The sequence below is a fragment of the Carcharodon carcharias genome, chromosome 6, assembly GCF_017639515.1.
Source record: "Carcharodon carcharias isolate sCarCar2 chromosome 6, sCarCar2.pri, whole genome shotgun sequence".
In the NCBI taxonomy this organism is placed as follows: Eukaryota; Metazoa; Chordata; class Chondrichthyes; order Lamniformes; family Lamnidae; genus Carcharodon; species Carcharodon carcharias.
In genome coordinates, this window is record NC_054472.1 from 194,109,589 (window position 1) to 194,123,774 (window position 14,186).

Consider the following 14,186-nt stretch of genomic DNA (forward strand, 5'->3'; position numbering starts at 1 on the left):
CTTGGACATGTTAAAGTAACTCAATTATGCCTAAATTTCCAGCATCTTTTTACGCTGTTTTATTTGGTTGCATCTAGATTAAATTGTTAAACTTTCACTTTCTTATCCTTCCCCTACTGTCATCGGCAGTAATGGGTGCAAGGACAATGCAGGTTATAGGCAGCAGGTTAAGATGAGCTGGTGTTTTCAGAGCATGGAGGCCGTTCAGGAGAATGTTGGAGTAGTTGAGTTGGGAGGCGACCAGGGCATGGATGAGAATATTGGCAGCATATGAGCTGCAACAGAGGTGAAGATAGAGGATGGTTGAGAAATGGAGGTCAATGACAATAGCCATAGTTAGAAACTACCGATATCTGGGCAAGTATGTACCCGAGGACTCTGTGGATCAAGGAGCAGAGAGACAGAGTGTGCACACTGTATTCACACTTTAGTGGAAAGAAGAGACTGATTCTCCATCGCTGGATTTGATCCAGATACAGTTCAATCTTTTGATTTCTCCTCTCCTCAAGGGCCCCACATTTCTGGTGACAGCCCTCGATTCCCTCACTCAATAAGTAATGGCAGGTAACATGGAGGTCACCATAGACAGGCCTGGTCTTAGTCTCACCAAATATTCTCTTTCACTTTCCAAGAAGAATATTATTGTAGAGTGAACGACATGGGTGATGGGTTTCGTGGAAAGATGAATGAACTTGGATCCCCAACAATCTCACAGCCGCGTGCAATAAAAGCTGAATGTAACTTTTTCAGCCCGTGTATGTCAGTGACTGCAGCAATCTAGAGTCGGAACTTTGCATCGTATTCACTGTTCCTCCCCAGTCCAGGGTGATCAGCCCAACTGCTGCCTTAACTGAGAGCAGTTAACTCACCTCAGGCCACTTACACTGTATGGTAGGTCTGTCTAGAGGGAGGAATATGGGACTTAGGAGCAGGCATAGGTCATTTGGCCTTTCAAGCCTGCTCGACAATCCAAGAAGATCATGGCTGATCTGGTTGTGATCTCAGTTCCACTTTCCTGTCTGCACACATAGCCCTTGATTCTCGTATCTATCAAAAATTTGTCTAAGTCAGCCTTGAATAAATTTTACAAAACCCTGCCTCCACTATCTTCTGGGGAAGAGAGTTCCACTCTAATGACCTCAGAGAAAACAATTTCTCCTCATCTGTCTAAAAGGGAGAGCACGCTTGCACTTGCTGCTCATGAACCCAATGGTTCTTTGTTTCCAGTGAGTTCGATCCCAAGACATAAGGTGGAGGGACCCCCGAAAGCCCCTAAAATCACTGACAGACAATATCCGGTGAGGGGGGTGTTCAGGTCCTCATCACCAGAGGGCGCTGTGTGTCCAGGCTTGGCCAGTGTGCAGTGGAGGAACAGCAGAAATCAGTGTGTTGAGGTAAAAGGGGGATCAGCTTTTCTCAAAACAAAAATAGAATTACCTGGAAAAACTCAGCAGGTCTGGCAGCATCGGCGGAGAAGAAAAGAGTTGACGTTTCGAGTCCTCATGACCCTTCAACAGAACTTTTTCAGCTTTTCTCATCTGGCTCGTACCCAGTAGCTGCTGTAAATAATTCTCAAGGACGTTTGATGGGAGTTTGAGGTTGAACACACTTCACTCTGATCATACTCTGAACCTGTCTCTGGTGACTGGTTGCTTTCTTCCCCACCCCCCCCCCCTCACTCCCATTCCCATATTACATTGCTCCCAGCGAGGGCTTCCTTACTGATTAAACATTGCTGGAAATGTACAGGAGGAAGTCAGCATTTGAAAGACACTCGCTGACCTCCTTCCCTTCTTGTCAGGTTTCATATTCCAACATTTACGCCAAATGAATGGCATCAGGTCTGTTACCAGGAGCTACCTTTCAGGGTTACTGAACTCATTGGAACCATAGACCCATAGAACCCTACAGCACAGAAAAACAGGCCATTCGGCCCTTCCAGTCTGTGCCGAAATATTATTCCGCTAGTCCCATTGACCTGCACCTAGTCCATAACCCTCCAGACCTCTCCCATCCATGTATCTATCCAATTTATTCTTAAAACTTAAGAGTGAGCCCGCATTTACCACGTCAGATGGTAGCTCGTTCCACACTCTCACCACTCTCTGAGTGAAGAAGTTCCCCCTAATGTTCCCCCTAAAGCTTTCACCCTAAAGCCATGTCCTCTCGTGTTTATTTCTCCTAATCTAAGCGGAAAGAACCTACTTGCATTTACTCTGTCTATACCCCTCATAATTTTGTAAACTTCTATCAAATCTCCCCTCATTCTTCTACGCTCCAAGGAATAAAGTCCTAACCTGTTTAATCTTTCCCTGTAACTCTACTCCTGAAGAGTAGCAACATCCTAGTAAATCTTCTCTGCACTCTCTCAATCTTACTGATATCCTTCCTGTAGTTAGGTGACCAGAACTGCACATAGTACGCTAAAGTTGGCCTCACCAATGTCTTATACAACCTCACCATAACATCCCAACTCCTACACTCAACACTTTGATTTATGAAGGCCAGTATGCCAAAAGCTTTCTTTACAACCCTGTCTACCTGTGACGCCACTTTCAGGGAACTATGTATCTGAATTCCCCGATCCTTTTGTTCCTCCGCACTCCTCAGTGCCCTACCATTTACTGTGTATGTCCTACCTTGGTTTGTCCTTCCAAAATGTAACACCTTACACTCTTCTGCATTAAATTAAATCTGCCATTTTCTGGCCCATTTTCCCAGTTGGTCCAGATCCCTCTGCAAGCTTTGAAAGCCTTCCTCGCTGTCCACAACGCCTCCAATCTTAGTGTCATCAGCAAATTGCTGATCCAATTTACCACATTATCATCCAGATCATTGTTATAGACAACATCAACAATGGTCCTAGCACAGATCCCTGAGGCACACCACTAGTCACAGACCTTCAGTCTGAGAAGCAATCATCCACTACCACTCTCTGTCTTCTTCCACAAAGCCAATTTCGAACACAGTTTACAACCTCTCCATGGATACCCAAGTGTCTGAACCTTCTGAACTAACCTTGTCAACGGCCTTACTAGAGTCCATGTAGACAACATCCATAGCTTTTCCTTCATCTACTTTCTTGGTAACCTCCTTGAAAAACTCTACAAGGTTCGTTAACCATGACCTACCACGCACAAAGCCATGCTGACTATCCTTAATCAGGCCTTGGCTGTCCAAATAATTGTATATCCAATCTCTCAGAGCACCTTCCAATAATTTACCTACTACTGACGTCAGGCTCACTGGCCTGTAATTACCTGGTTTATTTGTGAAGCCTTTTTTAAACAACGGAACAACATGAGCTACCCTCCAATCCTCCGACACCTCACCTGTGGCTAAGGACATTTTAAATATTTCTGCCAGGGCCCCTGCAATTTCTACACTAGTCTCCCTCAAGGTCCGAGGGAATATCATGTCAGTCCTGGGGGATTTATCTACCTTTATTCGCTGTAAGGCAGCAAGCACCTCCTCCTCTTTAATCTCTATATGTTCCATGACACGACTGCTTGTTTCCCTTCCTTCCTTATACACTATGCCAGTTTCCTGAGTAAATACTGATGAAAAAAAACTGTTTAAGATCTCCCCCATTTTGTGAGGCTCCACACATAGACGACCACTCTGATCTTCAAGGGGACCAATTGTGTCCCTTACTATCCTTTTACTCTTAATATACTTGTAGAAATCCTTCGGGTTTACCTCCACATTATCTGCCAAAGTAACCTCATGTCTTCTTTTTGCCTTCCTGATTTCCTTCTTTAGTATTTTCTTATATTTTCTATACTCTACAAGTACCTCATTTGCTTCATGTTGCCTCATTGGCTTGTCTTTTGTGGTACAGAATGGTCAGAGCGATCCCAGCTTGTATTTCTGGCCTGCCCAGTTAACAGCCCTTAGCTGGACATTAAGTAAGGCCCTAGAATATGTCTCAAAAAATGAGGTTCACAGGAGGGGGAAGTTCAGCTTCGATTCTAGCCCTGAATAGCTGAGTATAAGCAGCGTGGGACAGCAATAGGAGAGGCAAAGTGCACAGATTAGGGAAGCAATATGGATCTCCGATGCTGGAATAATATAATGGAATAGGATCAGGATCACCAGATGAATATACAGAAATATATTGGCTCAATGAAGGGTGCAGGAAGGCATGTCAGGAGCAGCACCAGGCATACCTAAAAATGAGGTGTCAACCTGGTGAAGCTATAACACAGGATTACTTGCGTGCCAAACAGCACAAGCAGCAAGTGATAGACGGCGATAAGCGATCCCACAACCAACGGATCAGATCTAAGCTCTGCAGTCCTGCCACATCCAGTCGTGAATGATGGTGGACAATTAAACAACTCACTGGAGGAGGCAGCTTCACAAATATCCCCATCCTCAATGATGGGGGAGTCCAGCACATCAGTGCAAAAGATAAGGCTGAAGCATTTTCTACAATCTTCAGCCAGAAGTGCCGAGTGGATGATCCATCTCAGCCTCCTCTGGAGGTCCCCAGCTTCACAGACGACAGCCTTCAGCCAATTCAGTTCACTCCACATGATATCAAAAAACAGCTGAAGGCACTGGATACTGCATAGGTTATGGGCCCTGACAATATTCCAGCCATAGTACTGAAGACTTGAGCTCTAGAACTTGCCGTGCCCCTAGCCAAGCTGTTCTAGTACCAGCTACAAAACAGGCATCTACCTGGAAATATGGAAAATCTTTTTCCTTTTTTTGATTCATTTATGGGATGTGGGTATCACTGGCGAGGCCAGCATTTGTTGCCCATTCCTAAATGCCCTTGAGAAGGTGGTGATGAGCTGCCCCTTGAACTGCTGCAGTGGTGTAGGTACACCCTCAGTGCTGTTAGGGAGGGAGTTCCCAGATTTTGACCCAGCAACAGTGAAGGAACAGCGATATATTTCTAGGTCAGGATTGTGAGTGATTTGGAGGGAAACTTCCAGATGGTGATGTTTCCATTTATCTGCTGCCCTTGTCCTTCTAGGTGGTAGCAGGCGTGGGTTTGGAAGATGCTGTCAAAGGAGCCTTGGTGAGTTCCTGCAATGCATCTTGTAGATGGTACACACTGCTGCTACTGTGCGCCAGCAGTGGAGGGAGTGAATGTTTGTGGATGGGGTGCCAATCAAGGCTGCTTGGTCCTGGGTGCTGTCAAGCTCCTTGAGTGTTGTGGCACTTATCCAGGCAAGTGGAGAATATTCCATCACATTCCTGAGTTCCCCAGGTATGTCATGCAGGAGAAAACCAACTCGGCCAATTACCGCCTCATCAGTCTGCCCTTGATCATCAGTAAGGTGATAGAACATGGGATCATAGGAACAGGAGTAGGCCATTCAGCCTCTTGAGTCTGCTGTGCCATTCAACAAGAACGTGACTGATCATCTATCTCAATGCCATTTTCACTCCCTGTCCCAATATCTCTTGATGTCATTAGTATCCAGATCTCTGGATTTCTGTCTTGAACATGCTCAATTGACCGAGCTTCCACAGTCCTTTTGGGTAGAGAATTCCAAAGACTCACCACCTTCTGAGTGAAGAAATTCCTCCTCATCTCAATCTTAAATTGCCTACCCCTTATTGTGAGACGGTGTCCCCTGATTCTAGACTCACCAGCCAGGGGAAACATCCTATCCACATCTACCCTGTCTACATCTTAAGAATCTTGTAGGTTTCAATGAGATCACCTCTTATTCTTCTAAACGCTGGAGAAAAAAGGCCCAGTCTCCTCAACCTCTCCTCATTGAACATTTCCACCCTCCCAGGAATTAGCCTGGCGAATTTTTGCTCTCCTCCCTCTATGGCAAATATCCCTTCCTTAGATAAGGAAATGCAATACTCCAAGTGAGGTCTAACCAAGGCTCTGTACAATTGCAGCAAGACACCTTTACTCCTGTACCCATAAATCCCCTTGTGATGAAGGCCAATGTACTGTTTTCCTTCCTAATTGCTTGCTGCACCTGCATGTTAGCATTTAGTGACTCATGAACAAGGACACCCAGGTTACACTTGGTCCTCACATCTAAATCATATAGATTGAGAATTGGTGGGGCCCAAGCACTGATCCTTGTGGTACTTCACTAGTCACAGCCTGCCATCCTGAGAATGGCCCTACTTTAAGCCTACTCTCTGTTTTCTGTCCTTTAACCAATTCTCAATCAATGCCAGTAAATTTCCCCCTATCCCATGTGCACTAATTTTGTTTACCAACCTCCTGTGAGGGACCTTATTGAAAGCCTTCTGAAAATCCAAATACACCACATCCACTGGTTCCCCTGTATCATTTCTGCTAGTAACATCCTCAAAAAAATTCCAACAGGTTTGTCAGACATGGTTTCTCTTTCATAAATCCATGTGGACAGTACTGTCGATAGTGCTATCAAGCAGCACTTATTGACGCTCAGTTTGGGTTCCGCCAGGGCCGCTCAGCTCCAGCTGTAAGTGAGACTGGGCATGCAAAGGAATTGGCTAACCAATGCAGTGGTTAGTGACACTGAGCCCAAGGTGTTGAATGTGAAATGGAAGGGCAGAAGCTACAGTTTAACTGAACAGTCACACACAATCTGCTTGTGGCAGCCCCACTTTCCCAAATCTCTCTCAGTCTGCTCTTTCTGCCACTCTACCTTCAGTCAGTATCAATGTCCTGCTTACCGTTGCCTCAACTCAGCTGTACATTTCCTCTTCAGGACGGTATGAGCTGGCACTGGGAGTGAAGTGGATCCATTCCATGTTTTCCCTCTCTCTGTACTGATAGATACAGTACAAGGTGCAGGCATGCAGGCGCGGTGTGTGAACATTTCTCAACTAATCACGTCCAGGTCTGACACAGAAAGCAACTGACATGTTGCAGTTTTGAGTGCAAGCCACAACAAGAGGTTAGCAGCCAGGAGCTCACAGCAGTATTGCTATATGCTGTACTTGGAGAAGAGAATTCAAGTTTGTTCAGCGCTTGTTGCAATAGCTGGAACATTGTTAAACTGAGAGGATAGACGCTTGTATGCTGTAGAATTCCGACTTTGAAGCAGCATGTGGGAGAACTCTTCCAGCAACACTCATGTCTAGTTACTGCTTGGTCAAAACTCCCTCACATACTGCGCGTGGATTGTTATTTTTTAAAAGCTGGTTTAGCTCCAGTTTTTGAAGTGACTCAAGCAGAGTGGAATGTTTTCCTTTGGGCTGGGAGACTCCAGCACCCAATGAGACGCCTGAGGGTAAAAGATGTTGGTGGTGCCTGACAGGCCAGTGTTCTCCCTCAACAGCAGCAGTTCCCAGCGTAAAGTTGTGTGTAACACAGAGGACAGGGGTGGCACAGAGTTACAGGTCAGTTTGCAAGTGTACAGCGGCTGAAGAAATTGTATTCATCAGATGGCTTTGTTCTCCCGGCTCCTTGAGGGACCAAGCTGAGTTTGGGCAGTGTGGGAGATGGTGTGACTGGCAACTGTGAGGGCACTGACAGAGAGCTAGGAATGGAGTCCAGCAAACTGGAACACAAGAGGATATTGCAGGCAGAAGCTGATCTCAGTGTAAAGAAATGTCGCTGCTGTCACCCAGCTGGTGAACAGGCTGAGGTTGCTCAATCTGCTGCTGTGTCTGAACAGGTAAATATCACCGGTACCTTACAGGTTAAATTCAAGAAATTAATTGAGGGCCGGGCAGGTTGGCCCCGGAAAGAGACCAAGCCCAGTGACGCTATCGAGTTCTCCAGAAAGCTGTCAAGTGTGATGGTTGATTCCCCGCTGAACTCCGTCAGTGACAGACTGAGACGGCCTAGGAGCATCTGTGTCCCAGAGAACAGGATCGGATTATTCCCAGAGCTGGAATCACAGTCACTGCTGCCAGCTGTAAGGAAGAGAGGGATTGATCGCAATTCACTGAGTAAAGGGGGACATTCTCAGCAGCACGATGAAGCAGCAACAGTAACTGTACAGCCTAGAGTGTGCATTTTGCACCCTGGAAAGAAGGAACTACGCCGACCTCTCAGCATGAGTTTCCTTGAGATTAACAGAAGTGCTTCACATGGTCGCGTTGGGGTACCAGACAGTGAAGTGGCTGAACGGACCACCACTGCCACCAGATCCGACAGCACGAGCTTTCTCCGAACCAGCTACCGATGGTCCAGTCACCGATGGGTTAGTGCTGCCGGGAAAGCGGCGAGTGCAAAAGAAGCAACGAATGATCACAAGGCCCAAAATTCCAAAATATCCCTGAAATCGTTGAGAAGAAGCCTGAGCTTTCGGATCAGGAGAGGGGCTGAGAACAAAAAAGAGTGTGAGAGCAGCAGGGCCAGGACACAGAGTGTTGGAGACTCCTTTCCACAAAGACTGAAGTCACCTGTAAGTGCGTGCTCGTCCCCCTCAGAAACACCAAGCCGAGAAATGCCCAGCTGGCATGAACAAGGTCAGAATTGCTTGGTGCATCAGCAGCCTCTTACCGATACCCACACAGCTCCAACAGTGAAGTCTGCACGTTCGCCAAAAGGAAACTTAGAGGAGAACAGCTGGTGGAAGTTTCTGACTGCTCATTTTCGCAAAAAAAATTCACCTGTGGGCAAAGACTCCTGGAAAACTGACGGATTGAGATCTGAGATACAGAGCAATGGCTGGACTTTGACCGAGGAACAGGATGTAGCCTCATGTAGGATCCTTGAGCCTTGCTCCATCACTGAGTCTATTACGGAGAGCTGTCATCATCTGTCCAGATGTGAAGTGTCATCACCATCATCAGAAGGTAAGCAGGAACAGCAAGAAACATTTTTTAAAAATTCATTGGATGTGGGCATCACTGCCCAGTTATTGCCCATTCCGACTTGTCCTTGTTCAGGGGGCATTTAAGAGTCAACCACATTGCTGTGGATCTGGAGTCACATGTAGGCCAGACCAGGTACAGACAGCAGATATCCTTTCCTAAAGGACATTAATGAATCAGATGGGTTTTTACAACAGTTGACAATGGTTTCATGGTCATCATTAGACATCTAATTCCAGATTTTTATTGAATTTAAATTCCACCATCTGCCACGGTAGGATTCGAACCCAGGTCCCCATAGCACTAACTTGGGTATCTGGATTATTAGCCCAGCAACAATACCACTATGCCATCGCCTCCCCTGTAATCAGGGTGATACAGTTGCGTTGCTTATCATGCAGGACTGGTTTGGAGTGCGTGTGTATAAGTAAATGTAGTCCATATAATGAAGGTAATCAGGTATTGCAGAATGCCATTAACCAAACAATAAATAACCATAAAAGTTGGGTATCTATGTATGAACCGACCCAACCTGCCATCTCTTAGCAAACCCTGTCTTGGATTTGGACACGCATGGTGCCATGAATAAGTGTGAATTTAAGGAGCAATTGTGGGATTTGGGTGAATCCAGCATCCCTGGTGCTAGATTTTCACAATTCAGTTTGCTTTAAGGAGATGTGGATTTGTAACCAGGATTTCTCTGGAATGAAGCTTGGGAACTTGCTTGCCATGGAAAGGTTATCAGCTCAGGGGGTAATGACAGATGGGTTAGGATGGAGTATTGAAATTGTCATGTTAACCTTGCAGTATCAAAGGCCTCTTTGTGAACTGGGATACTGAGTTCCACCAACACTTATAAGGATAAAGTAAGTTGATGGCAAAGGGTTGAGGCAGGAATTGGAACTTTTGACAGTTATACACTTTACCCCATGTAGGGAGCATTGTTACAGGGGACACAGAGTGTTGAGACTTTTTTATGAAGGAACTCTTTCAGGGGAGTCCTTACAGGTTGTTAATTCCATTTTAATTGTACACAAGTGATGGGCATTAACTGGGGATTCATTCCTGTCCATATAGATACTGACTGAAGTTCTGATATGATAGCCAAGTGGTTATGGTACTGGGCTTGTAACCCCAAGATCAAGAGTTCAAATCTCACCATGGCAAATTATGAAACAATGTAATTTCATCTGGGCAGGGAAAAGATCCAGATGTTCACTGTTGATTGCACAGTGTTTAGTACCATTCACAACTCCTCAAATGATGAAGCAGTGCATGCTGGCATGAAGCAAGACCTAGATACTGACTGAAGTTCTGGTATGATAGCCAAGTGGTTATGGTACTGGGCTTGTAACCCCAAGATCAAGAGTTCAAATCTCACCATGGCAAATTATAAAACAATGTAATTTCATCTGGGCAGGGAAAAGATCCTAGATACTGACTGAAACTGTGGCTGTTGTGTTAGGAGGTGTATGCTTGTAATGTGTATCTCTGTAAATAAATGCTCATAAAAGTGTGTAAAGGTTGGCTCAAGTTCTATCCTTTGCCAACTGGCTTTCAAGAGTATAACACAGAATACAGAGCTGTCCCATTACTGGGGCCCAGCAGGATTGAATTTCTGTCTGACCCATAGTGACTGGTCCAATCTTTATGGAATATTAAAATTCTACTGAGCAGAAGGAGGCCATTCAACCTAACATGTTTCTAAAAGACCCATTGATTCTTTGCCCCATTTCCCCAGCCATTTCTTATACTGATATTAAATTTTAAATTTTCAAATATTTATGCATTTTTCCTTTCCAAAATAGTTTCCTTTTCATGTTTCAGATGAACAAAAGACCTGAATAAATTTCAGCCTTTATGAATACTGCATCTAGTGGATGTATTACTCCAATTTTTGCTCATCAGTAGATAGCACACTCACCTCTCAATCAGAAGGTTGTGGGCTCAAGTCCCATTCCACAGACTTGTGCATTTAATGCAGACTGATGCTCCCTGTGCAGTGTTGAGGGAATGCTGTCTTTTGAATCAGGGCTTGGTTACCTGAATGTTGCTGAAAAGAGAGACATGTTGCTGAAGCTTTTCATTTTGCACCCATCAGGACAAACACAAGAATACTAAGTTCAGACATCTGAAATTTGTGCTGATGAGTGCAAGATGATAAAGCTTCAGCAACATGTGTTTCTCTTCTGCAGATATTCAAGTTGTGTGCTACCAAGTGACTGCCTGGTTACCTCTTCAGGTGAATGTGAAAGATCCCCTGACATTGTTTGAAAAAAGCATTTCTCACTGAGGCTAATACTGTGTTGTCTGTCAGTGCAAGTTGTTGTTGGTGTGTTTATCATTCTAACTCTGCACAGATCAGGCCTCGAATCTGAGCACTTCTGAAAGCAGACTTCTATTTCTTGCCCTCTTGATGAGCGAGTAACGCAAGGCTGCTTTTGCCTGAGTACAGTCACCCATGTCAGTGAGTGAGCACAGCCAGCTAAAGGTTAAGAGGAAGAAACAGTGAATAGGAGCACTTAAAGCAAATGAATTTCTTGGTGTCATCTGCATCACACCTGCCCCATTCAATTGCTTGTTTCTGGGATGAGCCATAGACTCATTAAGGCACAGAAGGAAGCCATTTTGGTCAGTTTAGTCCGTGCTGGCTCTCTGTACAGCAATCTAATCAGTCACACTTTCCCACTCTGTCTCTATAGCCTTGCAAGTTTATTTCCCTCAAGTGCTCATCCAATCTCCTTTTGAAAGCATTGATTGTCTCCAATTCCACCGGCCTCGTAGGCAGTGAGTTCCAAGCCATTAACATTTGCCGCATTAAAAAAAAATCCTCACATTTCCCCTGCATCTCTTGCTCTCTGCATCTCTTTATTCTGTGTCCCCTTGTCCTTGTACCATCAGCTAATATGAACATTCACTTGAAGGGGAAAGAAGTGCAGGACTGTGGGAAAGAGCTGGAGGAGTGGACCTAATTGGATAGCTCTTTCAAAGAGCTGACACAGGCACGTTGGGCCAAATGGACTCCTGCGCTGCATCATTCTATGCTTCTAACCCTGGCTTTACTGGGATTACGGATTTTATTCCATAAATTGATCGGTTATCCTTTTTCTGGGAAATAAGATGATACACGCCTGAGTTTGAGGCTGTTGGTTATGTATCTGTGTTCATGCTCTACAACTTTGAGGCTGTTGGTTATGTGTCTGTGTGCTCATTGTGATGACCCATTTTCTGGGAAAAGCCTACAATTTCTTTGGTGCAAGAGCAAAGTGGGCTGGGAATATTCTGAAAGAGGGTTAATTGGTTTGCTGATTGTTTCATCATTAGGTTCAAGAAAATGCCCATGTGACCTGAGGTTGCCATGGGGATGAACAGCTAAGAGGTGAAGGGTAAATAGAAAGCAAATTGCAGTGAGGTTGGATCAGCCAGTGTTTTCTGCTAGGTAGTTAATGGACACGCTGAAAATTTTGCAAAGAGGAAACTAGCAAGATTCACTGAATGGAGCAGGTGTTCTGTTCGTCAGCCTTTGAACAGATCCTGGTGTTGAAGGTCTGTGCTCTATTTTCAGAGACTATGTTACTGTGTGTGTTATACCGTTGAAAAGAACGGAGAATGCAGGAAGGGCAACAGATCGTGGATTGGGTAAGACCCTTGCTGCTGTTTCAGTGTTGCCAGAGCCCACCAGATCATTTAAAGGGGTCAGAGAAGGGAATCTCTGAGGATTCTTTGCCTTCAGGACTGTTGTGGCCCGAGTGAGAGAGGGTTCATGGACTTGCACCTTATCAGTAGTAACCATGTCCAGGGACTTCAGAATGAACATGACTGCTGGTGAATGAGACTCTGCTAAAATATAGAGTGGGAAGTGAGAGACCCTATATAGTGGAGGTCGAGTTGGAAAGACTGTGAGATTTCATGTGGTGCCACATTTGTGTGGGAAGTAAAATGAATGCTTGTAACTACATGAGGCGTACCTTTGGTGTATTGACTATTTAAAGTGAAATTTACCTTTTTTATTTGAAATATCCTTCACCTGTTAATTTTTGAATTATGTTTGTTTTCATTGGCTTGTTATAGTAAAAGTTTTAAAAAGTGATATCTTGTCCAGTGATTTTCTTTCCATTGATGTAGTAGGGTTCCTTTCTTTTTGAAACATTGGCCTCTATGGGAATTGTAACATTATGCATTTTTCTGTCCCAGCCTGGCTACAGTAGGCCCTATTTACCCATCACCCCCTATGCTCGCTGATCTACGGTGACTGTATTAACTATAAAATACTGTCAGGTCCCTAAGGCATGAATGAGAGCCTAAACTGTTTACGTCAAACCTTACAAAAAGTGGATGTTGCTGAACCAAAAAATGGCTGCTACAGGTCACATGATTCACAAGTTGGCTACAGATTCTGAAAATTTCTATCAGTAGTTACAGGACAAAAGCTTAACCTTCAGATAAAAACAAAAAAACTGCGGATGCTGGAAATCCAAAACAAAAACAAAAACAGAATTACCTGGAAAAACTCAGCAGGTCTGGCAGCATCGGCGGAGAAGAAAAGAGTTGACGTTTCGAGTCCTCATGACCCTTCGACAGAACTTGAGTTCGAGTCCAAGAAAGAGTTGTAATATAAGCTGGTTTAAGGTGTGTGTGTGTGGGGGGCGGAGAGAGAGAGAGAGAGAGGTGGGGGGGTGTGGTTGTAGGGACAAACAAGCAGTGATAGAAGCAGATCATCAAAAGATGCCAACAACAATAGTACAAAAGAACACAGGTGTTAAAGTTAAAGTTGGTGATATTATCTAAACGAATGTGCTAATTAAGAATGGATGGTAGGGCACTCAAGGTATAGCTCTAGTGGGGGTGTTTTTTTAATATTTTTTTAAAAAAATAATGGAAATAGGTGGGAAAAGGAAAATCTTTATAATTTATTGGAAAAAAAAAGGGAGGGGGAAACAGAAAGGGGGTGGGGATGGGGGAGGGAGCTCACAACCTAAAGTTGTTGAATTCAATATTCAGTCCGGGAGGCTGTAAAGTGCCTAGTCGGAAGATGAGGTGTTGTTCCTCCAGTTTGCGTTGGGCTTCACTGGAACAATGCAGCAAGCCAAGGACAGACATGTGGGCAAGAGAGCAGGGTGGAGTGTTAAAATGGCAAGCGACAGGGAGGTTTGGGTCATTCTTGCGGACAGACCGCAGGTGTTCTGCAAAGCGGTCGCCCAGTTTACGTTTGGTCTCTCCAATGTAGAGGAGACCTCATTGGGAGCAACGAATGCAGTAGACTAAGTTGGGGGAAATGCAAGTGAAATGCTGCTTCACTTGAAAGGAGTGTTTGGGTCCTTGGACGGTGAGGAGAGAGGAAGTGAAGGGGCAGGTGTTGCATCTTTTGCGTGGGCATGGGGTGGTGCCATAGGAGGGGGTTGAGGAGTAGGGGGTGATGGAGGAGTGGACCAGGGTGTCCCGGA

General features: G+C 44.9%; 1 protein-coding gene across 6 annotated transcripts in view; it reads left to right on the forward strand.

The window, feature by feature from the left end:
• The window catches only part of agap3 (ArfGAP with GTPase domain, ankyrin repeat and PH domain 3), an 847,377-nt gene that overhangs the window by 322,069 nt on the left and 511,122 nt on the right, over nt 1-14,186 (forward strand). For 2 of the 6 annotated variants that reach the window (XR_005943290.1, XM_041189386.1), the window contains exon 1: nt 6,961-8,724. The exons of 2 other annotated variants lie outside the window; for them this stretch is intronic. Coding sequence is in view for 3 of the 4 variants with exons in the window: in XM_041189386.1 (XP_041045320.1) it covers nt 7,464-8,724 (1,261 nt within the window). In the remaining variant the exon portion in view is untranslated. Of the gene's footprint in view, nt 1-6,920; nt 8,725-14,186 lie in introns of those variants that run through there. 2 more of the 6 variants (XM_041189383.1, XM_041189387.1) reach the window with 2 other exon arrangements.